Raw genomic sequence first — 19,065 nt, forward strand, 5'->3', positions numbered from 1 at the left:
CAAGTATAGGAACAAATAATTTGAACAGAATAATTCAAGAATGTATTCTGTCACATTTGTCACGGTCAAGCAAGAGATGGATTCAACTCCTATGTAAAGGCACCTAAAAGCAAGAACTTGAAGAATGAAGAGGAATAGAAGAAATCAGGCAGGTTAAAAGGCTATTCACTGCATTTGTCTCTCAGTAATAACAAATATATTACTCCGACCTTTAGCTTAATTCAGCAAGCACTCTCTTGACCACGCTCTCCGGGGATTCCTGATCGGTGAGTCCAGGTGTACCATCCCACAGATTTCCAGTATTATCACCCTGAAAGATGCAGTAAAAAAGAAAGTTAAAGTATCCTGTCAGATCACCCTTCGAAACCTTCTCCTTTCCCTCCGTGAGAAGCTCCTGGGTTGTCCGTTCAGTGACAGTCCACTCAACCCCTGTCTCCTTCTCTAAGATATTAAGGAGATTGCGCTGCGTAATTTTGGCAGTGGCGGTAAATACATATCTGTTTACGGACTCCAATGGTTTGGATAGTATGTCAGACACGGCTTTACCGATCTGAGAGAGCGTCGTCACGGAAAACGCGGTGTTGCCTCCGTCGTACAGGACGGCACTCTTTTCAGCGAGATTGAGCCCCAGGAACTCAGTCTTGATACCACTGTAAGGCTAGTAAGTCTGAATGCTTCAAAGTTATGTGTGCATGAGACCTACAGCTCGAAAAATGGCCCCGTGATGACACTTGTCCAACTGAATTCTCCATTGGGCCCTTTACCTTCAAGAGAGCTGAGCTTTGCCACAGTAGCTGCTTTGGGTCTGAGGAATGTAGCAATGTCGAGTGTTCTCTCGTCAGAGGTGTTGGTACCAAAATCAGACGGAACAAAGCGCTTTACCCCCGCAGCCACAGCAGCTTCGATGGCCCGGTCTTGCGCCTCAAGCGCGTAATGTGGAACGGTGCTGACCACGGCGTCAATCGCATTCTCCTTAAAAATAGATACCAACGATTGGTAGGAATAATCGGTTTCCTGAAACTTCACATTTGGAGGATATTTGGTTGATGCAGATCCTCGGGTCACGACCCAAACAGAAAATAACGGATTTGAGGCAAGCGCTTCGAGAACATGAGACCCTAATGTGCCACTTGTCTCTCAAGGACATCATCAGTTATTCTGTAAATTCATACCAGTGTCTCAAAATATGAAAATACGTACGCTCCAAGTAAGGCGACGTTGTTAATTGGGCTCACCATGTTAGACGTCCAGTGAAGTAGGGGCCGTGGATGCTTATTAACGAAGAAGACGTGATATAAGTTTTTGAAATAATCTGCACGCGGGATCAAGCTGGTAGGGACAGCATCCTGGTTATGATAGCCTTTATATTGTCTGATGCCAAAGCAAGAGGGCAGGGGTGGGGAAATTCTTTAGCCTGTGCTGTGCACTCCACAATAAACCATTACGACTGTCAGATCCTCATCCAGATGGGAGGGTGATTCTACTCCGGTGTAGGTCGCAGGTTGTTCATTCATGACAAATGTAAGTGGGGGGGATTCAATGTAAATTGCTTGGCTCCCTTTCAGTTCTTTTCTGTGCTTCACAAAGTCACAAATCATAATAACAATTAGTATTCAGCATTACCAGTATTAAAGGAGAGACTCTGGAGAAAGTTCGGGACCGAAAGAGGAGTTGATATCGCGCAAGGACAGGGCCAAAGTCACCAATCAACAGCCTCCATTATTAAGTTCAAGTTCGAGTCTCAGACTGAACCTGATGATGCTGAAATCTCGCGGCGCTCACAAAAGCCGAAGTCCCGAAATCTTACTAATAGCACTAGCGCAACCTGAAGCTCCGAACACATCTAATGCAGCGCCTTTGTTACTGTCACCATTCACTGGCAGCGCAGCTCAGCTGGTGTCAGAAAAAGCTCACCAGGTGCTAGGCACAAGAGGGCCAGCTAGTATTAGACTATGTTTACTTATACAGTGTTCTAGATCAATTTATAATATACTGAGCTAGTAAGTAGAGTTGCATTCAGTCCAAGTTTGGGTGAGTTCAACCCGAGTTGGCACCAATGGTGTGATGTGGGGTTTAAATTTTAGAAATCAAAACCAACCCTAACCTATTCTAATTTAGTGTGAGTTTCACCACAACCTAAATCTTAGCACAGCTAAACTAGCTGAAGTTGGGATATCAAGTCGCAAAGAGTAAAAACCGATCAGGTACATTCCATTTGTTCTGGGGAAGGTGTTAACAAAGATGTACTCTTTTAATATCTTCTAGGTATCGGTGTGCACAGTACGCCAAACCAATATTTTGACGGGATATAGAGAAGTGAAAATACCTTAGAAAGGGAAATTCCAAATGCTGACAGCACTCAAATTCCTTTAGTGGCCAGGGAATGCACACTGTAAACACAAGGCGGAGGTTATTTTTGTTGAAAGTCCAACCATTACGCTGTTCATGCACATTTTCAGGGTTGCTCATCGACATGGATAGTAACGGTATCACCAATTACCTCATCTGTTGAGTGATAGACACAACGAAGACCACTGTACGAAGCCCCCACATCATCCGAGTCAGTCGCAATCATCGGTGTTTGCGGATTTTGAGCCGTTACGGTATATCAGTGGATCTGCCTATAGAAGTACTCTTATGATGTGGGTCCGCACTTTGAGTGCTCGAGGATTTGTAATCCAACCCCACAGGAAAGGGAGTTCCTTTCGTAACTGTTTTTTGTGGCTATCAGACAAAAGCCGACCACTATCCGTGTCTTCTTTCCTCTAATAATAGGGGCTGCGCTTATGTTGAAATATAAGGTCATGTGACCGGCTATGCCAACTTATAAATGTGAATATAATTTCTGCGGAAGGCCAGAGACAGCTGAAATGACTCATGTAATTTACACCCGCAGCAGAATAATGCCGTGACAGAGCACTATGACAGAAATTTGATTCGGATACATAAGTAGGATAGATCACGCTGCTATCAAGTACTGCTTGAGCGATGCGGCGTTTACCTCACCCTAAACAGGATCAAAACAATCAACCTGGTTATATACTTCTCTAACATTGAGGTTAACTTCACTGACGTGCTAATACCTCTTTGATACGGTTTCCATACGGCGAGTGGTAAGGCTTATAATTTGAGACAATGAATTCAGAAAGGAACTTCCAGAAACAATGATGCTTCTAATAGGTCTCTTGAAGAAGTCTTTGTCACATTGACAAGATTGGATGGCTATAAATTGAAACCGAGAGATTTGGTGCTTGATCAATCCCAAACAACACAAACCTTGTCCGGAGCCCTCTTTTAATCCTACTAAGGAGTTTTCCGTCGCTTGTGTATAGCGCAACAAACCGGGAAGTGGTTGTGGGATTGAGCGAAGGTACTATTCTGAGGAAGGACCTCTCCTCTCGTGCACCGTCGCCGAAGCAGCAGTCCCCTCAAGCGCCCATTCCACCTTTCTGAAAAATCATCAAGGTTAATTTTCGCATCTTGGGCTTAACATCATGGCCCGAGGAAGACCTAAAATAACCGTGCCCCCATGCCGGTTCTGTAACATGAATTTTAAAAGGCTGGAACATTTACAGCGCCATGAACGCATCCGTGAGACATACCGCTATCCCCTCATTTGCCAACTTGGTCCTTACAAGCGGCAGATACACAAGAAAAACCGTTTCTCTGCGATTGTGGACAACGGTTCTCCAGAAAGTATATATGCATAGGCTTCGGTTTTAATGTTGACTGTCTCTCTTACAATGTTCAGGGACCTTCTTATGCGCCACCATAGGCTCAGTCGTCATGCATTGCCAGGGGAGGCGACTGCAACGCATACCAGCGAGATATACACGACCGTGGGAGAAGAGAGGCAATTTCCACTCATCAATCCCTCGTCAATCATAAACCCGGTATCTGACTACTGGAAGCCATCAACAGATCTCCAGACCAACGTGACCCGGACTCGTCGCGCGTACCCTCGCTTGTACGGGATTTAGAGAGTGCGGATCAACATGCAGTCCTCTCCAGCGCCCCCATATCCGAACAAACTTTCGGTCTTTCTCCATCTACGGAGCAGCTTCAACAAGATGTCTCTATAGGTCTCGATTTCGACTCCACGTACGAGTTTGAGCTGCTGTGGCACAACAGCACTCAAATGACTGATTTTTTGCCGACAACTTTCTTTGATACGGATTATTCATTATCTGCTATCTGGCAGACAGGTAATCTGCGTGTCAACAGCTCAATTTCCCCCCCTCCAGTCGATCAATCCAATAATGATTCGTCCCCCCGGGACTTGCAGGGTAGTCCTTCCTTTATTTCGCTGTCATCTCGGCTACCGCCCTTAGAACCAGACTCTTTATCATCGCGGAATGAAAGACTTCCCCACAATGAATTAGTCTCCCCAACGGGTTTCGACCCTTCTGTTGACTCAAAAACCGGCCTCCCGTGGAATGTTTCTGCGTTCACATATGAGAGACTATTTGTTGCCATTCGGTCCCACGAGGAAATATTGCCTCCTGGCTTTCTCGTTCCTTCGAGGCATACGATGTCCCGTTACATCGAGGGATACTTTCGAAGCTTCCATGAACATTTCCCATTTCTCCACCCTCCGACGATCAAAATGGATACCTTGGCTCCGGAACTTCTGCTGGCAATGACCGGGATAGGCGCATTTTTCCGCATGGAGAAGAAGAAGGGCTATGAGCTTTATTTAGCCTCCAAAAAAATTGTCACACATCACCTCGAACAGCGTAGTCGAATGCCCATCGTAGGCCTTGCGATGGGCTCCGCCAGTCGCCTACAACCGGGCATTCATGCACTGAATTCCATCAATATTGAGCACGGGACAGAGAATGACGGGTCCTTTTTTGCCTTGGACAAATGTCTGTCTTCCCGCACACTGCAGATACTGCAAACACTCATAATTTTAATGGCAATGGCAACCTGGGCAGATGTTCCAGCTGTCCATGATGCCTTGGCTATGGGAAGCCAGCTTGCGATGCTCACCCGGGAATTGGGGCTGTCTCAACCGGACGAAATTATCGGACGGTGCTCTTGGGTGGATTGGATCCATCGAGAGCAACGTCGACGAACCCTTTTCGTGTCCTATATCTTCTTAAATCTTACCAGCATCACTTTCGATGTACCTCCTCTACTCGTCAATAATGAAATTCGACTTTCGCTCCCCCACTGCAACACAGAATGGGTAAAACTCTCGGCAGCCGAGTGGCAGCACACCAGAGAAACATGCGGCCACACTGAGCGCCATTTTCAGTCAATTCTTTCAGAAACGATGGCTGGGCGGGACGTTTCACCATGAAGAGCCTCTTTCCGCCCTTGGAAACTATGCTATGATCAATGCTATGATCCAAAATATCTATTTTGAACGGCAGACTGCGATTGGTCTTAGCCTTCATCCAGATACAGTCAAGAGGTTTGAATCCGCTCTTCAAGTCTGGCAAAGATCTTGGGAAGCCACGCAGGAAACCTCACTAGATCCTTCGTCTCCAAGTGGACCTCTTGGATTCAACTCAGCAGCATTGTTTAGACTTGCATATCTTCGCTTGAACGCAAACCTTGGACCCTGTCGCCATCTAATATCCCAAGACCCAAAACATATCGCCCGTTCTTTAACAGGAGATGTCTCTGCGCTATTTACGCGCTCACTTCATCTTGACCGGGCTATACTCCAATGTATTCATGCTCTCAGCATTCCAATTCGCATCGGTATTCCCTTTGTCGCTTACACGCAGTCTATGAATGAGAGCATCCAACATCCGCTCTGTTCACTAGAGTGCGCAATTCTACTCAGCCGATGGCTAGGGGTCATTTCCGATGCTGTACACACTACCGGGCTGGACTCGCTTCGAGAAGATGAAAGAAAACTACTAGGAATGATCATCAGCCTGATCAAAGAGACGGATATGGCAAATACACTAGATAGCAACGACTCAGATAGTTACTGCATCCGTCGTATGGCTGCTACGGTAGTGAGATTGTGGGCTGAAACCTTTCGAGGGTTACATGTCTTCGAGATTGTTAGAGTCATTGGGGAAACGCTCTCTACGGTAGCTCAGATCCTTGAAGGGAACCTCACGTAGTAATGAGTGGATCATATTTGTGAGGAATGGTCTCAAGAAGCCCTTTTCGTGAATTTATCCTTGTTGTCCAAACTTTATACCAGTAGAATAAGATCTGCTAGTCAAAGGCAGCTATGCAAGTACCTTCAATATGATGTTGGCACAAGATTAAGAGGCGTTATCTCTTTGTTACAATACGTGAAGGGCAAATGGCATATTAATTGAGTTTCTCCAGCTATAGAGTGACTTTTCATACTTTCAGTGTCACAGAGGTATCTATAATAGCCAATAAACCGGTTCAAACCTGTGCGTATCCTAGATACCTGAGACATGAATGAACAACCCCGGTCATGTCGACAACACTTCTATAGAATTCTACTAAAAACGGATCGAAGAATAAAATTCGCAAATCTAATATTAAACGGAGAGAAATTTTAGCCAAATTGGTTTTACAACGTTATGAAGCCCCCTTTTCCATCGTTATATGGAGATATCCCTCATGCTTCCTGAAATCTCCAGGCAAGACAGACCGAGACCCCAATGGAGATCAACGCAAACCGGAAAACCGACACTCATCGCTGTGGGCAAGAATGTCAATCACTTAAATTTTTAACTAAATCCCACTTGGTGGGGAAACGGCTTCACCTACCGTTCGTGGGGCCTATAGGCGGCTTTTGGAGAGTTTCCAAAAGGCGAGCGTTGGACGGCCAGAATAAAATAATCAAATCTCAGAAATTGGACACTTTCTTGGCTCATAATGTATAGCTGTAGTTTGCTTACCACGAAATGCTAGTTGGTCACCGCTGGTTACTAGAAGGATAGAAATTTACCGAGCGATACTGGTCAACTTAGGTCTTCAGTGTCTTCTGAGTGAAACTCGAACAAGCAGTTTCTCTCTCAGGAAGTAGTCCATTTCGCACTGAGGGTAATTTGCATTTAATATTGTGGAGAGAATCAGAACTCCTTCCTGGTATGGTGAGAGGAGACAGAGAACTAAAATGATCACTTCAACTTTGATCGTAAAAGCGCTCATTCAATTGCAATTATCGCGAAAGGGCACGAATGCCTGTTAAGCCACATCCAGACTTGTAGCTTGCCAGCTCAAGCTGCTTTTCAAATATTAGACAGTCAAACCGCCATTCACAACCCGGTTGACCCCATTGAGCCATGGTGCACCTGGATGACATAGCATCAGTACCGCATACGATATCTCATTTGTCTGCGCAGGTCTGTTTGCAACTGGTGTACCCTTAATAAGAGGGCTAATGATTGTCCAGGACTCTGAACCCTCAACCCTCAAATCTGAAAGGCGCAGACATTATTTCTCGCCTATTCGCTGCACCCCGAGAAAATATCTAGCATTATATTTGTAGCCGGTTGTAAGGAACCCAATTGGAGAGAACCCCTTACGCCTAGGTTTACACAGAGTAAGTGTAGAGAACGAAAACTCTGAGGAAGGAAGTGGTAATTGTAAGGAGGAAATAGGGGAGAGAGACTGTCATAACTGCGGATGCCGAGCTGGCTGCGTCAATTACGGACACCTTTATCATTACCGCTATACACGTACGCACGAGCCGGAATAGAAAGATTTGGAAGAGCGCATTAAAGGTTATAGCCGGATCATGCCAGAGCTCGCGGGCAGCCAGAAGTCCGAAGACCGGGACCCAAGATTAATCCAGTCAAACCAACAATCCGAGGGATCCTAGATACTTGCCGACGGACCTGACGTTCAAGTCCGTTTTGGATCCTTGGACGCTACATGGCCTGCAATTAGCAACCATTGGAAGGTTCCTTTAATCGTGACCTCGGCTTTTGGGAAGCCTTCCAACGCCGCCACTGTGCGCCCTGAGTACATACATTTGATCTCTCTGAATGGTTACGATAACGGAGATGGATATTGAAGATACCGAGCCAGCGTTACGAGCTTGACCCGGATTCAAGCTTACTCAGTTGTTAGGCTAGGCCCGGAGGTGTGAATTTCTGTCGACGTACCGTATCGCCCAATTCGCTCTCATCTACTAAGCGGGATTCCAGCGCTACCACCCGCCCTTGTCTGAGAACAAATAAATAGAGCTAATCCTTCCCCCCAATCCGTTTTGCCCAACTCTTTTCCTTGAAGAAAAGTTATCCTTCCAAGGTATTGCGCCACATACTCTTTACAGAAAGCCAATGCCCCCTAACTGTCTAATTTAGAATACTATAAGTCTCAACGCAAAAATGGCACCTACTCATAAACCTCTTGATAAGTCGACCACCTTTGAGGCCATGCTTTCGACCAACCCTCCCGTCGGGCCTGTTGTGCTTCTCAACATCATTTCGATCCCCCACGGAGCCAACAAGGAGTCATTCCTAGAGACTTGGCGTCGTACTGGCGAGGTTCTCAAGAAGGCCCCTGGTTATATTTCGACCCAACTCCATCATGCTATTGGAGACGGTAACTTTATCGTTAATTACGCCGTGTGGGAGAACAATGAGTATCTGAAGAACGGTTTGGCATTGCCTGAATTTAAAAAAGTCTGCGAAGACTTTCCAGATGGTACCGAGTTTCGTGCAGCCGTCTTACAGAAGGCAGCGATTGACGGTATTTGCGTCGGTATATAACTCAGGCCAATGACAGAGTATCAATCAATGATAGGGATACTGAACAACTATTGTGAGGAGCTATTGGCACATCTACTCCAGGGGCAGCCTGCTCGATACGGCGAAATAATTTAAGTACGATCGAATAAAAGGGTCCATATGTGGCCGTAGAGTCAGGGCTTTTCATAATGAAAGTATCTGATGTCAATCTGCAATCAAGTCTTTGGACATCCAGATATTGTTCCACGATCTAGAGTCTGACGGGTGCGACATGCATGGCTCACCACCGAGACCATAATCCTCCCTTACAACTTGACGCGGATGTTATTACAGAATCTGAAGAGAATTATGAAATAAAACAAGTTAATGTGCCAGTAAATGACGCTTTTTGACTTCTGAGATTGCTGGAGAGTCTCATTCATGAGGAGCATATGACTGGATGCGCCCAACTCAGTCACGGCAACAATAGGAGGATTCTGAGATTTTCCAGACTCGTAAAGATTCATCCACAGCTTGGCCATAATGGTGGCAGGTAGTCGGTCCTCGCGCCAGCCACGAAGGAGTGCAGGTGCACCATTCATGCTGAGAGCCGTAATGTTGCCTATCCAACCAGTATGCATTAGATTTCGACTACTTGACGACAATTAACGGAAAATTAGAATATATTTACCAGATAGCCAGGCAGCGCCTGTGGATCCGACGGCTTGGGCGACGCGGTAGCCATGTCCAGCAGACCTTGATTCGCCATTTCCGTCGGGTTTCAATCCAAACCCGATCGGCCCAAACACTTTCGGAAAATATTAACTTTGTGCAATCCGAATTAAAGCGCGACCCATAACCAAACGCGCCACTAGGGAGATTGATCATATTAAACACCATCTCCCGGATATATTTGCCTGCTTCACCGTGACCCCAAGCTTCTATTCTGCTTCAAATGCAAAAAATGTCCCGCGCTCACCATGCATTGCGATCATTCGCGACGATTACGGGGACGGTTGCTCTAGTTGGTGTTGGAGCATACTCCAGTCGATCCATCTTTTCCACTCCAGCTTTTGCGTAATCCAATAAGTCTCCAATGGCATTTTCAGGTTTTGGATTCACTACCTTACGCTTGCAAAGTACAAAGACTGTTAATCACAACACTAAGCGCCTCATCTTCGAATTTCCTGACAAAGAAGCTCGCAGTGGGCAGGCCTTGGCCTGTATATGGTAGTTCTTTTTACCTGCGAGCATTCCTAAACAAACTACAGCGTCACTCCTTACTATTACTCGCCCCGAAGGGCGCCGGCTTCTAGTAGTTCGTCCTACACTCTGATCAGTGCTTTAGGTAAGGGACTTCTACATCTTCTTAAACAGTATGTATGTGGCCAGTTATATATGTAATGTCCAGAACGGATAGGCGTCCAGCGGCATCAAGGTGGTGAGGTTGAGCTAAACGCGATACTTATGGATGGTCGACCACTTTCATGTCATATGTGACCCTGGAGTATGCGAACTAGGCCGCTTGTCGTCGAAACATCGTGGAACATGGTATTCTAGTCTCCCGTCTGCATTCCTTCGGATTCGAGCACCGAGTTTCCGCCAGTCTCCTAATTCTAGCAGCCGGGATAGCGCACATAGAAGTTTCTCCGCGTCAAGGATGTTACGAAGCGGAAAGCGACGTCGAAGGAAAGGCCTCGTGTACGATGGTCATCATCCCACTAGTGGAAGGAAGGGAATGATTGTGTCGGTTGATACGGTCGGCGGAGGGGCAGACTCTCTCCCAAATCCAAGAAACCCCATGACAAGTTGCCTCTAATGGAGCCTCTGGATCGACGACAGATTATTCTGGTCGTGGTTGCAGTCACGGTCGCAGTCGCTGCCTGTCATGATAATGCTGCCTGAGTCAGTTGTCCCCACCAACCGGGCCGAGCCTTCGAGACCGGAACCCGCGCGGATCCGGCGCCAGTCTAGGCTCATCCATCCTCCACCGAACTCTGGCCACGCTTGGGAAAGAGAATTCGAAGGTTCAGCATCAGCATCTTGGGCCACGCACATTCTCTGTTACAGATTACATACTCGTTCATCCTGTCATTCCGCTCCCTTCATCCTCAGGACACGTGACGCTCCAGACCCTGCCGAGTAATATCGACCAGCGATCCGGAAAAATATGCGATCTGGGATCCTAACGTGAAACAAAGGGGTCTCTCCACTTCTGGCTTTCTTGGCCGCTCAAATACAGAATTCACCACTCCATAGACTCTTCCATTATCTTATCTCCAGCACACTGCGGTGGAACCAACCCGTCGGTAAGCATGTCATCTCTGCAACTGAAAACTCGACTTCTATTTTGCGAGTGTGTTTCTGATTGAGCTTGAGCCCCAAGCCGACGTGGCCTGAGAGTTAAACTATCATGCCAAGCATGGGCCAGGCCGAGATATCCGCATTCGCAGTTCGACAAGAATCAGACTCGGAACCGATATCAGAAACAAAAGGAAAGGCAGAGACAGACACAGAGACAGAGGCGGGCGGGACGGAAGTTCCTACAGAGAGAAATGGCGAGGACGATGTCAAGCGGACACCAAAGAAATCACTGGCTTTTAAACTCGCTTTCATCGGCCTCGCTGCCAGCATGTTTGTGTTCCAGTTGGATGCAACGGGCCTCGGGATCGCCCTTCCAGTGAGCAATACCACATTTCTCATCTGGTGCTGAATCGCCCCAATACTAACCTCGTCGGTAGACCATAGCTGCTGATCTCAAGGGGGAGAGTTTAGAGTCCTTCTGGGCGAACTTGTCCTACACCCTCTGTGGTCTCGTCATGCAACCGGTGTGGGCCAGTATCTCCACCGCGTTCGGTCGGAAGCCGCCTCTCTACGTATCCATGGCGTTATTCTTCATCGGATCCGTCGTCTTTGCCGTGGCCCAAAATATGAACACGATTATCATCGGCCGCGTACTTCAAGGGTTCGGTGGTGGAGGAATTGACGTGCTGGCGGAGGTCATTCTCGCAGATATGACGACGCTGCAAGAACGCTCGAAATATCTGGGCTTGATGGCCATTCCCATGGCTATTGGCAATATCATGGGGCCCTCAGTTGGTGCACTGTTCGCGAATTATGCGAGCTGGAGATGGATTGGATGGGTGAACTTGCCGTTGCTAGGGATCGGCACGCCATTGGTTTTCTTCTTCCTCAAGTTACGACCAGTCCCCCTCGATGCATCGCTGGCCAAAAATTTGAACCGGCTCGATTGGATTGGTATGATGTTGATCGTCGTCGGGATCACGATCTTTGTGTTACCCCTCAGTTGGGCTGGCTCCTTATTTCCATGGGCTTCCTGGCAGACTCTCGTCCCAATGTTCGTAGGGGTTGCGGTACTGGTCGTATTTGCTTTCTACGAAGCGAAACCCGAAGCCCCTATTGTTCCTCATCGACTCTTCCACTCGAAGACAGGAAACATGACGTTAGCTGGAGGATTCCTCCATGGGGCGGTTCTGGTCTCGCTTTTGCAGTACTTGCCCTTGCTTTACCAAGCCGTACAGCTCGAAACTGCCATTTCATCGGCCGTCTACCTGCTGCCCACCGTCATTACTAGTGTGGTGGTCGCAGCTGCCTCCATGATGATGGTTCCGCTGTTTGGTGGCTATGTATGGATTCTTCGGCTGGCATGGATCATACTCACGCTGGGAACCGGCTTGCTGGCCCTGTTCGACGTAGAATCGTCGTCATCTATGCGGCTCGGCCTTCCCATCCTCTGGGGAGCGGGTGTTGCCTTGCTGCGTCTCAATCTTCTTCCCATGCAAGCGAGCGTCAAAAACGTCGATGACACAGGCCTGGCGATCGGACAATTTATGACAATCCGCATGTTTGGAGGTCTCGTCGGACTCACGATCTCTTCAGCCATTTTCAACTCTGTCTTCTCGACATCCATCTCCGCCACGACGGTCCAACTTACCGGTCCTCTGGCCCCTCTCAAGGACGTCGCCAATGCGGTTGCCTTTATTGACAATCTAAGATCACTAGACGTTCCCGTCGAAATGCTTGATCAGGTTCTGAGGGTCTACCTAAAGTGCTTCCAGACGATCTTCTACACAATGACGGGGCTTAGTGGACTGGGGTTGGTGACTTCGCTGTTCGTGGATGAGATTGATCTCAAGTCGCAGGGCCTCGGGAATCAGCGCTTCGAGAAATAGTCGGAAAAAGGATGGATAAAGCGTTTGCAGACTATCAATTAGAGTATATCATTCAAGTACCCTGTGCACAGTAGCTTTATGTACAACTCTCAAACCTTGTCATAATCAATTGTATCCCATTGTTTGGGCTGGTTGAGAACATCCTGCAAATCCTCCGTAGCACCCGCAAGATCGTCCAAACCCAGATGCAATGCCAATTCGATATAATCCTTTGTCCACAAGCCTGGCGAGCCCCGAGGGTACTGCGATCTAAAACCCACAAATCGCTGCGTGCGCTTCGATAACTTGTTCACCGTTTCCAGCTTGATGATGAAAGGATGTGCTTCCGCCGGAGTCAGGAAACTGGGGATGACGGCCAGCTGTATACATTTCCTTTCCATCTCCGTTTTGTTCTCGCCCATTGCATGGATGACATTCCCTCCGATCAGTAGACAGTCACCAGTCTTCATCTCGGCTGGGATCGTCTGCTTCATGTTCCCGCGTTGATGAAAGGGCCATTTGTTGCTCCCGGGGATGATGCGCTTTGCGTCATTATCATCCGTAAAGCCTGAAAGGTAAAGAGGAATTTGGTCTGTGGTTCTATGCCTTCAGGTCCGAGCGAGCTGGGCGTATGGTGGATAGGAGGTCAGATCGCGGTGCAATACCTGCGCGTGCTGCGGTCCGGACGCATTGAGTGTGGTCGCGGCAAGGCCTTGGGCGGTACTGGATGTAAGATCAATAGACCTGGCAGTAACCCCTTGCTCGAGCGTTATCGCTGACGCAATTGTTTGAAGCTGTGGCTCTTGGAAACGCCACGGTCCGAAACATGATGTTGAACAATGCTGACTCCCTGGTGAATACCACAGCCCCATCCTTCCCGTCGGTTGCAGTTATTCGCGCAGCCTATAACCTGATGAGAACTGGTGCCACGCAGAAGGTATGCAACGATTGGTGAAGTGACTGAGGAGTTCAGAATAACAAAAAACCTAGGCTCAGGACAACATACAACACCTCGTCAAATACTTCTTCAAATCCATTACCTCTAGCGATATCTGGGACAAAGCCACCGAGATGGGTATTTTGTCTATTCCCGTGGCCGAGGACTATGAGTCGCTGGACTTAGTGACGCACATTGTACCAATCTGGACCAGGCAAAAGTACAACTGGTGGCTCTTTTTTCACCTACAACTGGCGAAAATAGCAGTCGTTCCCATCGACTATCCCCAGGTTCCCAAAGGCAAATCTCGCGTCAGGGTCATGGTCCATGCTGGAAATACGGAGAAAGAGGTGGATTATTTGGAGGCCACGCTTTGCGACTTTGCGAATGAGATGATCGATATCGAGGAGGGTGGCGAAAAGGGCAAGATACCAAAAGCCGCGCAGGAGATTTACGCGTTGATGGCGGCGAATGCGTGAAGCTGAACGTGTGTCAGCATATATTGCAGAAGAGGGCTCCCCTTAGACTTGTGGTCGTAGGAATAGACGTTTGGATTATATCATATTACGAGATGGCCACTACCCAAGCGAGGCCTTTCAACCCTTCCTATCAGACCTACAAGTGGCCGCAATTTTTTCCAGCTTCTCAATGAGGAAACAACAGGACACTATTAATACACTGTTGCAGTTTTCATGGGATGCCGCATTCTTGCTTCACGCCTTCTGGAAATGCATGCGAAATAACAATATGTCTATAGTCATATGTACATCTAAATAACTGAGAGGGCGACTATTTTTATAACTAGCCCACTTCCCGGATTCAGTCAGCCAAAAGAGGATGGAGGTGTCGTATCAGGCGAACCAGGAGCAGCAGCTGATGCTGGAATTACTAGCCCAGCCGCTGCTAGCATCCTAAGATCCAATCCACATACCATAAATTGTGGATTTCTGTACAATTCGGCGGTACTCCAGACGTAAGATGAGGCGTGTGCATGCATGGCGATCCTGGGCGAGAGCAGCTAATACCAGGCTAGAGTATGCGACCGGGTCCTCAGTCCTTCTATGCATTATGCTTGGAACACATAGCGTAGGCACGGCCGAGCCATTCCTCGGCCCGGAGGCTTGAAAGGACCTCTGCAATCCACCATCACTGGGTCTTTCTTGCGCCTAGCGCATTCAATTCCTGTTCGATGCCAGACCAGGCACTCGTCCTCATTGTGCACGATAGCCACCAGTTCCCACTTGCATCCTTGCCAATGATGGGCCCCACGTTTCGCAAAGCAAGGCCACCCGAATGATGGGTAGGAATCACGCACGATGGCCTGCCCGGAGGATGCACACGGCCATGGAGCGGAATGCCGGGGGCAAGAACCGCAGACGAGAAGTCCACTTCAAAGAACCGACCTCGGTGCCAGTTACTACAGCAGACGAGAAGGGAGGTCGGTTCGCCGAACACCGGCGGATGTTTCTCAGATGCGGATTTGTGAAAAGCAAAGAACGCTTCGATCTGGGGTAGACTGCGTTGTTGGACGAGCGAGCGGCGGATGTGGGAGGCTATGAAGCTGACTGGTTCGCGAAGAATCTGCTGGGTGCGAAGAAAGGTGATGGCTGGAAGGGCAGCGTTCGTGATGAAGGCTGTGTTTGTGGATGATGATTCCTGGAGGGCGGTCGAACGGATGTCGAACACGTTCAAGAGGGACACCAAGCGGTGGGGGGAGGGATTCAGGGCCTTAATCAAGGCCTTGAGCCACCATGCTAAAAGTACATCACTTTCACTAAGGAAGGGAGCAGGCCCTTCCTTGTTTTGCTCGGCTAGCTCGTGCAATGCCTGCTCCCGCACCTCGTCGACATATCGTCCTGGGATGCAGATTACACGTTCATTCTGGCCGCGGTGCCAGATGAGCTCGAAGAGGTAGCTGGCGATGAAACCTAAGAGGCGGACCCCGGTTAGCAGAAAGGAGCTGTTCACGTAGGTGTTGGCCGGGGTTCTGTCGGTGAAGCGCGCCGCCGGATCTTCGCCGACCTGCTGAAAGGTTGGGACCTGGTCTTCTCGTCCATTCATGACAGCGGTCCACGCCTTGAGAAAGCTTGAAAGGCCCATAGCGTCCATGAGAGTGTGCATGAACGTTACGGTCAGCAAGGTCGCATCGCCCAACGACACCACATCAATGACGAGTTGCGGTCGGTCTGAATAGAGCCAGTCCTCGATTCTCGTGGGGCAATCCGCAGACAGACATACAGATGCGAGATCTGCGGGGTCGCCAAGCAGCGATGGCTGGCCAGTTGCTTGGGGGAAACTAGCAGCTAAAGGATGCTCGCTGATGCCCATAGGGTGCTTAACGACCGTGTAGTTAAAGCCAGGCCGGTTTGCATCATACTGCGCTGGTATGTGGTATTCTAATTTTCCATCATCCTAACGTGTGTGAGTTGCGAGCGAACGTAGTATTTGAGTGATTTCAATCCACACCTTCTTGCGAAGTCGCGCTCCTAGTGTCCGCCAGCCATCCAACTCCAAGAGACGCTCCAACGATTGGCGTAGCACCTCTGGGTCAAGAACGTCGTCGAATCGGTAAGTCACATGCAGGCAACAAGCGCGCATGCGATGTTGGTCATCCCATGCTGGGATCGGTATTACTGTGTCCGTGGGGTTCCCTGGCGGCGGAAGCAGGGCTTTTTTCCCGAAAAAGCCCATTTTCGCACGAATTAGATCAGAGCTTTCCTGTACAACGTTGTCGCTTGATCAGTGTAAGTGGCAGAGGAACCAATGACGATATCTATACTGGAAGACCTCGCCAAAACCCGGCCGTGAGCTCAAAGTTGGGCTCAAAACCCGAGCGCGCAAAATCCGAGAATGGGCATTTACTGCGTTGGACTACCTGTGCCAAAGGCACACATCCTCTTTTTCTGGTTAAGCTGGTAGACAACATATATAATAAAATATCAGTAATGAACACTAGGAGAGATATTGAATGCTGATGTAGTATGGATATCGAATAGTAGCATACTTGGATATATATTTTCAACATGCAGTACATCTGATCGGAAACCCCACCTCTTTCCGTATCGGATAAATATATAATACAGAGTACTGCTATACGAGAATTAGATATCTGTACGAGTAGTCGATATATATACAAAGTATTCGATACCATATATTATGGTGTCAGAACGCATCCTTGCTGAAGGTCACAGCCTGTCTGTGACGGTCTGTCACTGTTAATGTGCTCAGCTCGTTCCTTCTGCTATGCTTATCTTGTCCAAGATAACGGATGTACACTATCGCCGCTATAATCCTTTCATCAGAGTCATTGTCTGCAAACATCTCGAGCACAAGATCGCCTATCTGCTCGTTGTGTCACTTCTGGAAGAAGTAAAGTTTCCAGACGAATCCGACGGCGCGCACCCCGACGTTTCGAGACATTGCTCGAGGATTTCATGCGGGAGCAATTTTTGGATTAGAAAGGCAGAAGATGGCGTAGGCTGGATCGAACTTTTTTGTCGATGCTGAACAGTTTTACATTGAAGATTACGTGGACTGGGGCTGGTTAAATTGTTTGTGGATGCAAGGGAGGGTATTGAAGAGGACTAGGGATATAATGCTGGCTAGTCATTGAGAGAATCAATGCAGTGTTTATAGACGGGAATGAATCAGTTTGGATGTACACATTGGGCCTATAAAATTGAACAATGAAATGAATCAGGGTGCTGGATGAGGTACCGCAGTGTCTTCAAATACATAAAACAGGCTCACTCGTTGAAGCATGGGGAGCACACGCCATTATTACCTTTGAACATGCGAGGACAAAGTCATTGTTTGGAGGAACAGAAGGCATGGCTCAAAGGAAACGTATCATAACTCCATTTGTAATTCTCAACTGATGTATGTACAGAATGAACAACACTGCCAAATATTCAATATCTCGAACTTTCAGGCGCAGACAAGAGTGCAGGATCGCTGACGGAGAAGATTGCGCAAGGGGAGATTGAGAATGGGCTTCCGTCGTCGGGCTTGTGCAGATGATAAACATCCGTATAACCCGAGCAGGATTATTGACGTGCAACCGACCCGTACTGCCTAGGTGGCTTTCGACGGGCAACGGCAAACCATTTTCTCTTGACAGGATCCCCCGGCTCGAATCCCACCTTCCGGTCCTCCGTCAGCTTCCACAAAGCCTGTAGCAAAAACGGCGCCAAGGCCTGGTCAATCACCTCGTCCGGCACCGCCCCAAACATTGCCCTCACAATTTCGTGTAGCGTCATACCCCCTCTCTTCCTCCCGCCTTCCGGCCCTCTGTCCCCCTCTACCCTCTCCCTCTCCTTCACCAATACTGACAAAATCCCTCGCAAACGCATCTCCTTATGCCGGATATATTCCTCCAGCTTGCTAGGAAGGTCACCAATAACAGCCCCATGCGCAGGGTATCCAAGCACACAGCCCAAGCCCGCCATCAGCTCCAGACTCTCCATATACCGTCCCAGATCCGGAGCCACGCTGAACCCGTGCCCCAGCACATTATCCCCAGTGAACAGGGCGTTCTCTTCCTCAAGCAAGAAGCACATGTGGTCGACCGAGTGGCCGGGCGTGAAGACTGCGCGGACGGTCGCTCCCTCCACAGCAAAGATCTGCCCATCGTCTATGGACTTTTGACCTGCATCAGGGAGGTTCTTGTAGACGTGTTCGGCGAGGGTGGGATTGTAGGAGATCAAATCGGAGACGCCGCCTGTGTGGTCGCCGTGCCAGTGGGTGAGGAGAATATGTGATATGGAGATGTTTTTCGAGCGCAGGAGCCCAGTGATGCGGCTGAGCCAGATGGGGAGACCCTGCCTGTGTTAGCATCATAAGGGTTGGATAGGAAGTTGGTATCTACCTGTCCGGTATCGATCAGGATGCGAGACGGCCCTGTTCCGACTAGGTAGGTGTTGGTTCCTTGTAGGTGCATGGCACCTGGATTCCCGCCGAGGATGCGGATTACTCTGCTGCTGAGGGTTGAGGTATCGGGAAGAGAAGGGAGGGTAGCATCCTGCCCGGAGAGGTACTCCTCCCAGAAGGCCTGGTTGAATGGCATGCGGAGGGCCATGTATTGCGTCCGCAGAGTATACTGTACTCTAAATTCCTCGGTCAGCGAATACAGATTATCTTAGGGTAGGGAGTTGGCAGAAAGGTTTTGTTGTGTTTTAATCCGAGCTGTTGCTCCGTGTTGACTCCTAAAATCCGACATCAGAGATGCCGAGGCGCCAAAATCCGAGGCTTGCTTGCAGCAGGCTACCGTTGTGATGGAGAAAGAGACGAACATAAGCAATACGCCTTGAATCTCGGCAGCATTATGGAAGAA

At 48.6% G+C, this 19,065-nt stretch overlaps 8 protein-coding genes across 8 annotated transcripts; 4 read left to right on the plus strand and 4 right to left on the minus strand.

Moving 5' to 3' along the window:
* Nucleotides 1-211: 211 nt before the first annotated feature.
* On the minus strand, nucleotides 212-1,238 carry Asppvi_000004 (aromatic alcohol reductase; the record flags this gene model as incomplete). Its single annotated transcript, XM_043296317.1, has 3 exons — nucleotides 212-650; nucleotides 704-1,129; nucleotides 1,201-1,238. 3 exons carry the CDS (start codon nucleotides 1,236-1,238, stop codon nucleotides 212-214), a joined length of 903 nt encoding a protein of 300 aa, XP_043152252.1.
* Nucleotides 1,239-4,606: 3,368 nt separating this feature from the next.
* Asppvi_000005 (uncharacterized protein) lies at nucleotides 4,607-5,305 on the plus strand (the record flags this gene model as incomplete). The annotated part of the gene is made up of 1 exon (XM_043296318.1): nucleotides 4,607-5,305. The coding sequence occupies one exon, from the start codon at nucleotides 4,607-4,609 to the stop codon at nucleotides 5,303-5,305; it is 699 nt and encodes a 232-aa protein (XP_043152253.1).
* Nucleotides 5,306-8,282: 2,977 nt separating this feature from the next.
* On the plus strand, nucleotides 8,283-8,679 carry Asppvi_000006 (antibiotic biosynthesis monooxygenase family protein; the record flags this gene model as incomplete). The annotated part of the gene is made up of 2 exons (XM_043296319.1): nucleotides 8,283-8,646; nucleotides 8,672-8,679. The coding sequence occupies 2 exons, from the start codon at nucleotides 8,283-8,285 to the stop codon at nucleotides 8,677-8,679; spliced, it is 372 nt and encodes a 123-aa protein (XP_043152254.1).
* A 2,358-nt stretch (nucleotides 8,680-11,037) lies between these two features.
* On the plus strand, nucleotides 11,038-12,817 carry Asppvi_000007 (MFS-type transporter sphD; the record flags this gene model as incomplete). Its single annotated transcript, XM_043296320.1, has 2 exons — nucleotides 11,038-11,304; nucleotides 11,366-12,817. The coding sequence occupies 2 exons, from the start codon at nucleotides 11,038-11,040 to the stop codon at nucleotides 12,815-12,817; spliced, it is 1,719 nt and encodes a 572-aa protein (XP_043152255.1).
* Nucleotides 12,818-12,906: 89 nt separating this feature from the next.
* Nucleotides 12,907-13,290, minus strand: Asppvi_000008 (monooxygenase sphC; the record flags this gene model as incomplete). Its single annotated transcript, XM_043296321.1, has 1 exon — nucleotides 12,907-13,290. One exon carries the CDS (start codon nucleotides 13,288-13,290, stop codon nucleotides 12,907-12,909), a length of 384 nt encoding a protein of 127 aa, XP_043152256.1.
* Nucleotides 13,291-13,398: 108 nt separating this feature from the next.
* On the plus strand, nucleotides 13,399-14,212 carry Asppvi_000009 (aminoacyl transferase sphA; the record flags this gene model as incomplete). Its single annotated transcript, XM_043296322.1, has 3 exons — nucleotides 13,399-13,525; nucleotides 13,591-13,733; nucleotides 13,787-14,212. 3 exons carry the CDS (start codon nucleotides 13,399-13,401, stop codon nucleotides 14,210-14,212), a joined length of 696 nt encoding a protein of 231 aa, XP_043152257.1.
* Nucleotides 14,213-14,879: 667 nt separating this feature from the next.
* On the minus strand, nucleotides 14,880-16,424 carry Asppvi_000010 (uncharacterized protein; the record flags this gene model as incomplete). Its single annotated transcript, XM_043296323.1, has 2 exons — nucleotides 14,880-16,145; nucleotides 16,200-16,424. The coding sequence occupies 2 exons, from the start codon at nucleotides 16,422-16,424 to the stop codon at nucleotides 14,880-14,882; spliced, it is 1,491 nt and encodes a 496-aa protein (XP_043152258.1).
* A 1,355-nt stretch (nucleotides 16,425-17,779) lies between these two features.
* Nucleotides 17,780-18,810, minus strand: nscB (metallo-beta-lactamase type thioesterase nscB; the record flags this gene model as incomplete). The annotated part of the gene is made up of 2 exons (XM_043296324.1): nucleotides 17,780-18,553; nucleotides 18,601-18,810. The coding sequence occupies 2 exons, from the start codon at nucleotides 18,808-18,810 to the stop codon at nucleotides 17,780-17,782; spliced, it is 984 nt and encodes a 327-aa protein (XP_043152259.1).
* Between the last annotated feature and the right edge of the window lie 255 nt (nucleotides 18,811-19,065).

The sequence above is a fragment of the Aspergillus pseudoviridinutans genome (genome assembly GCF_018340605.1).
Source record: "Aspergillus pseudoviridinutans IFM 55266 DNA, scaffold_1, whole genome shotgun sequence".
Lineage (NCBI taxonomy): Eukaryota > Fungi > Ascomycota > Eurotiomycetes > Eurotiales > Aspergillaceae > Aspergillus > Aspergillus pseudoviridinutans.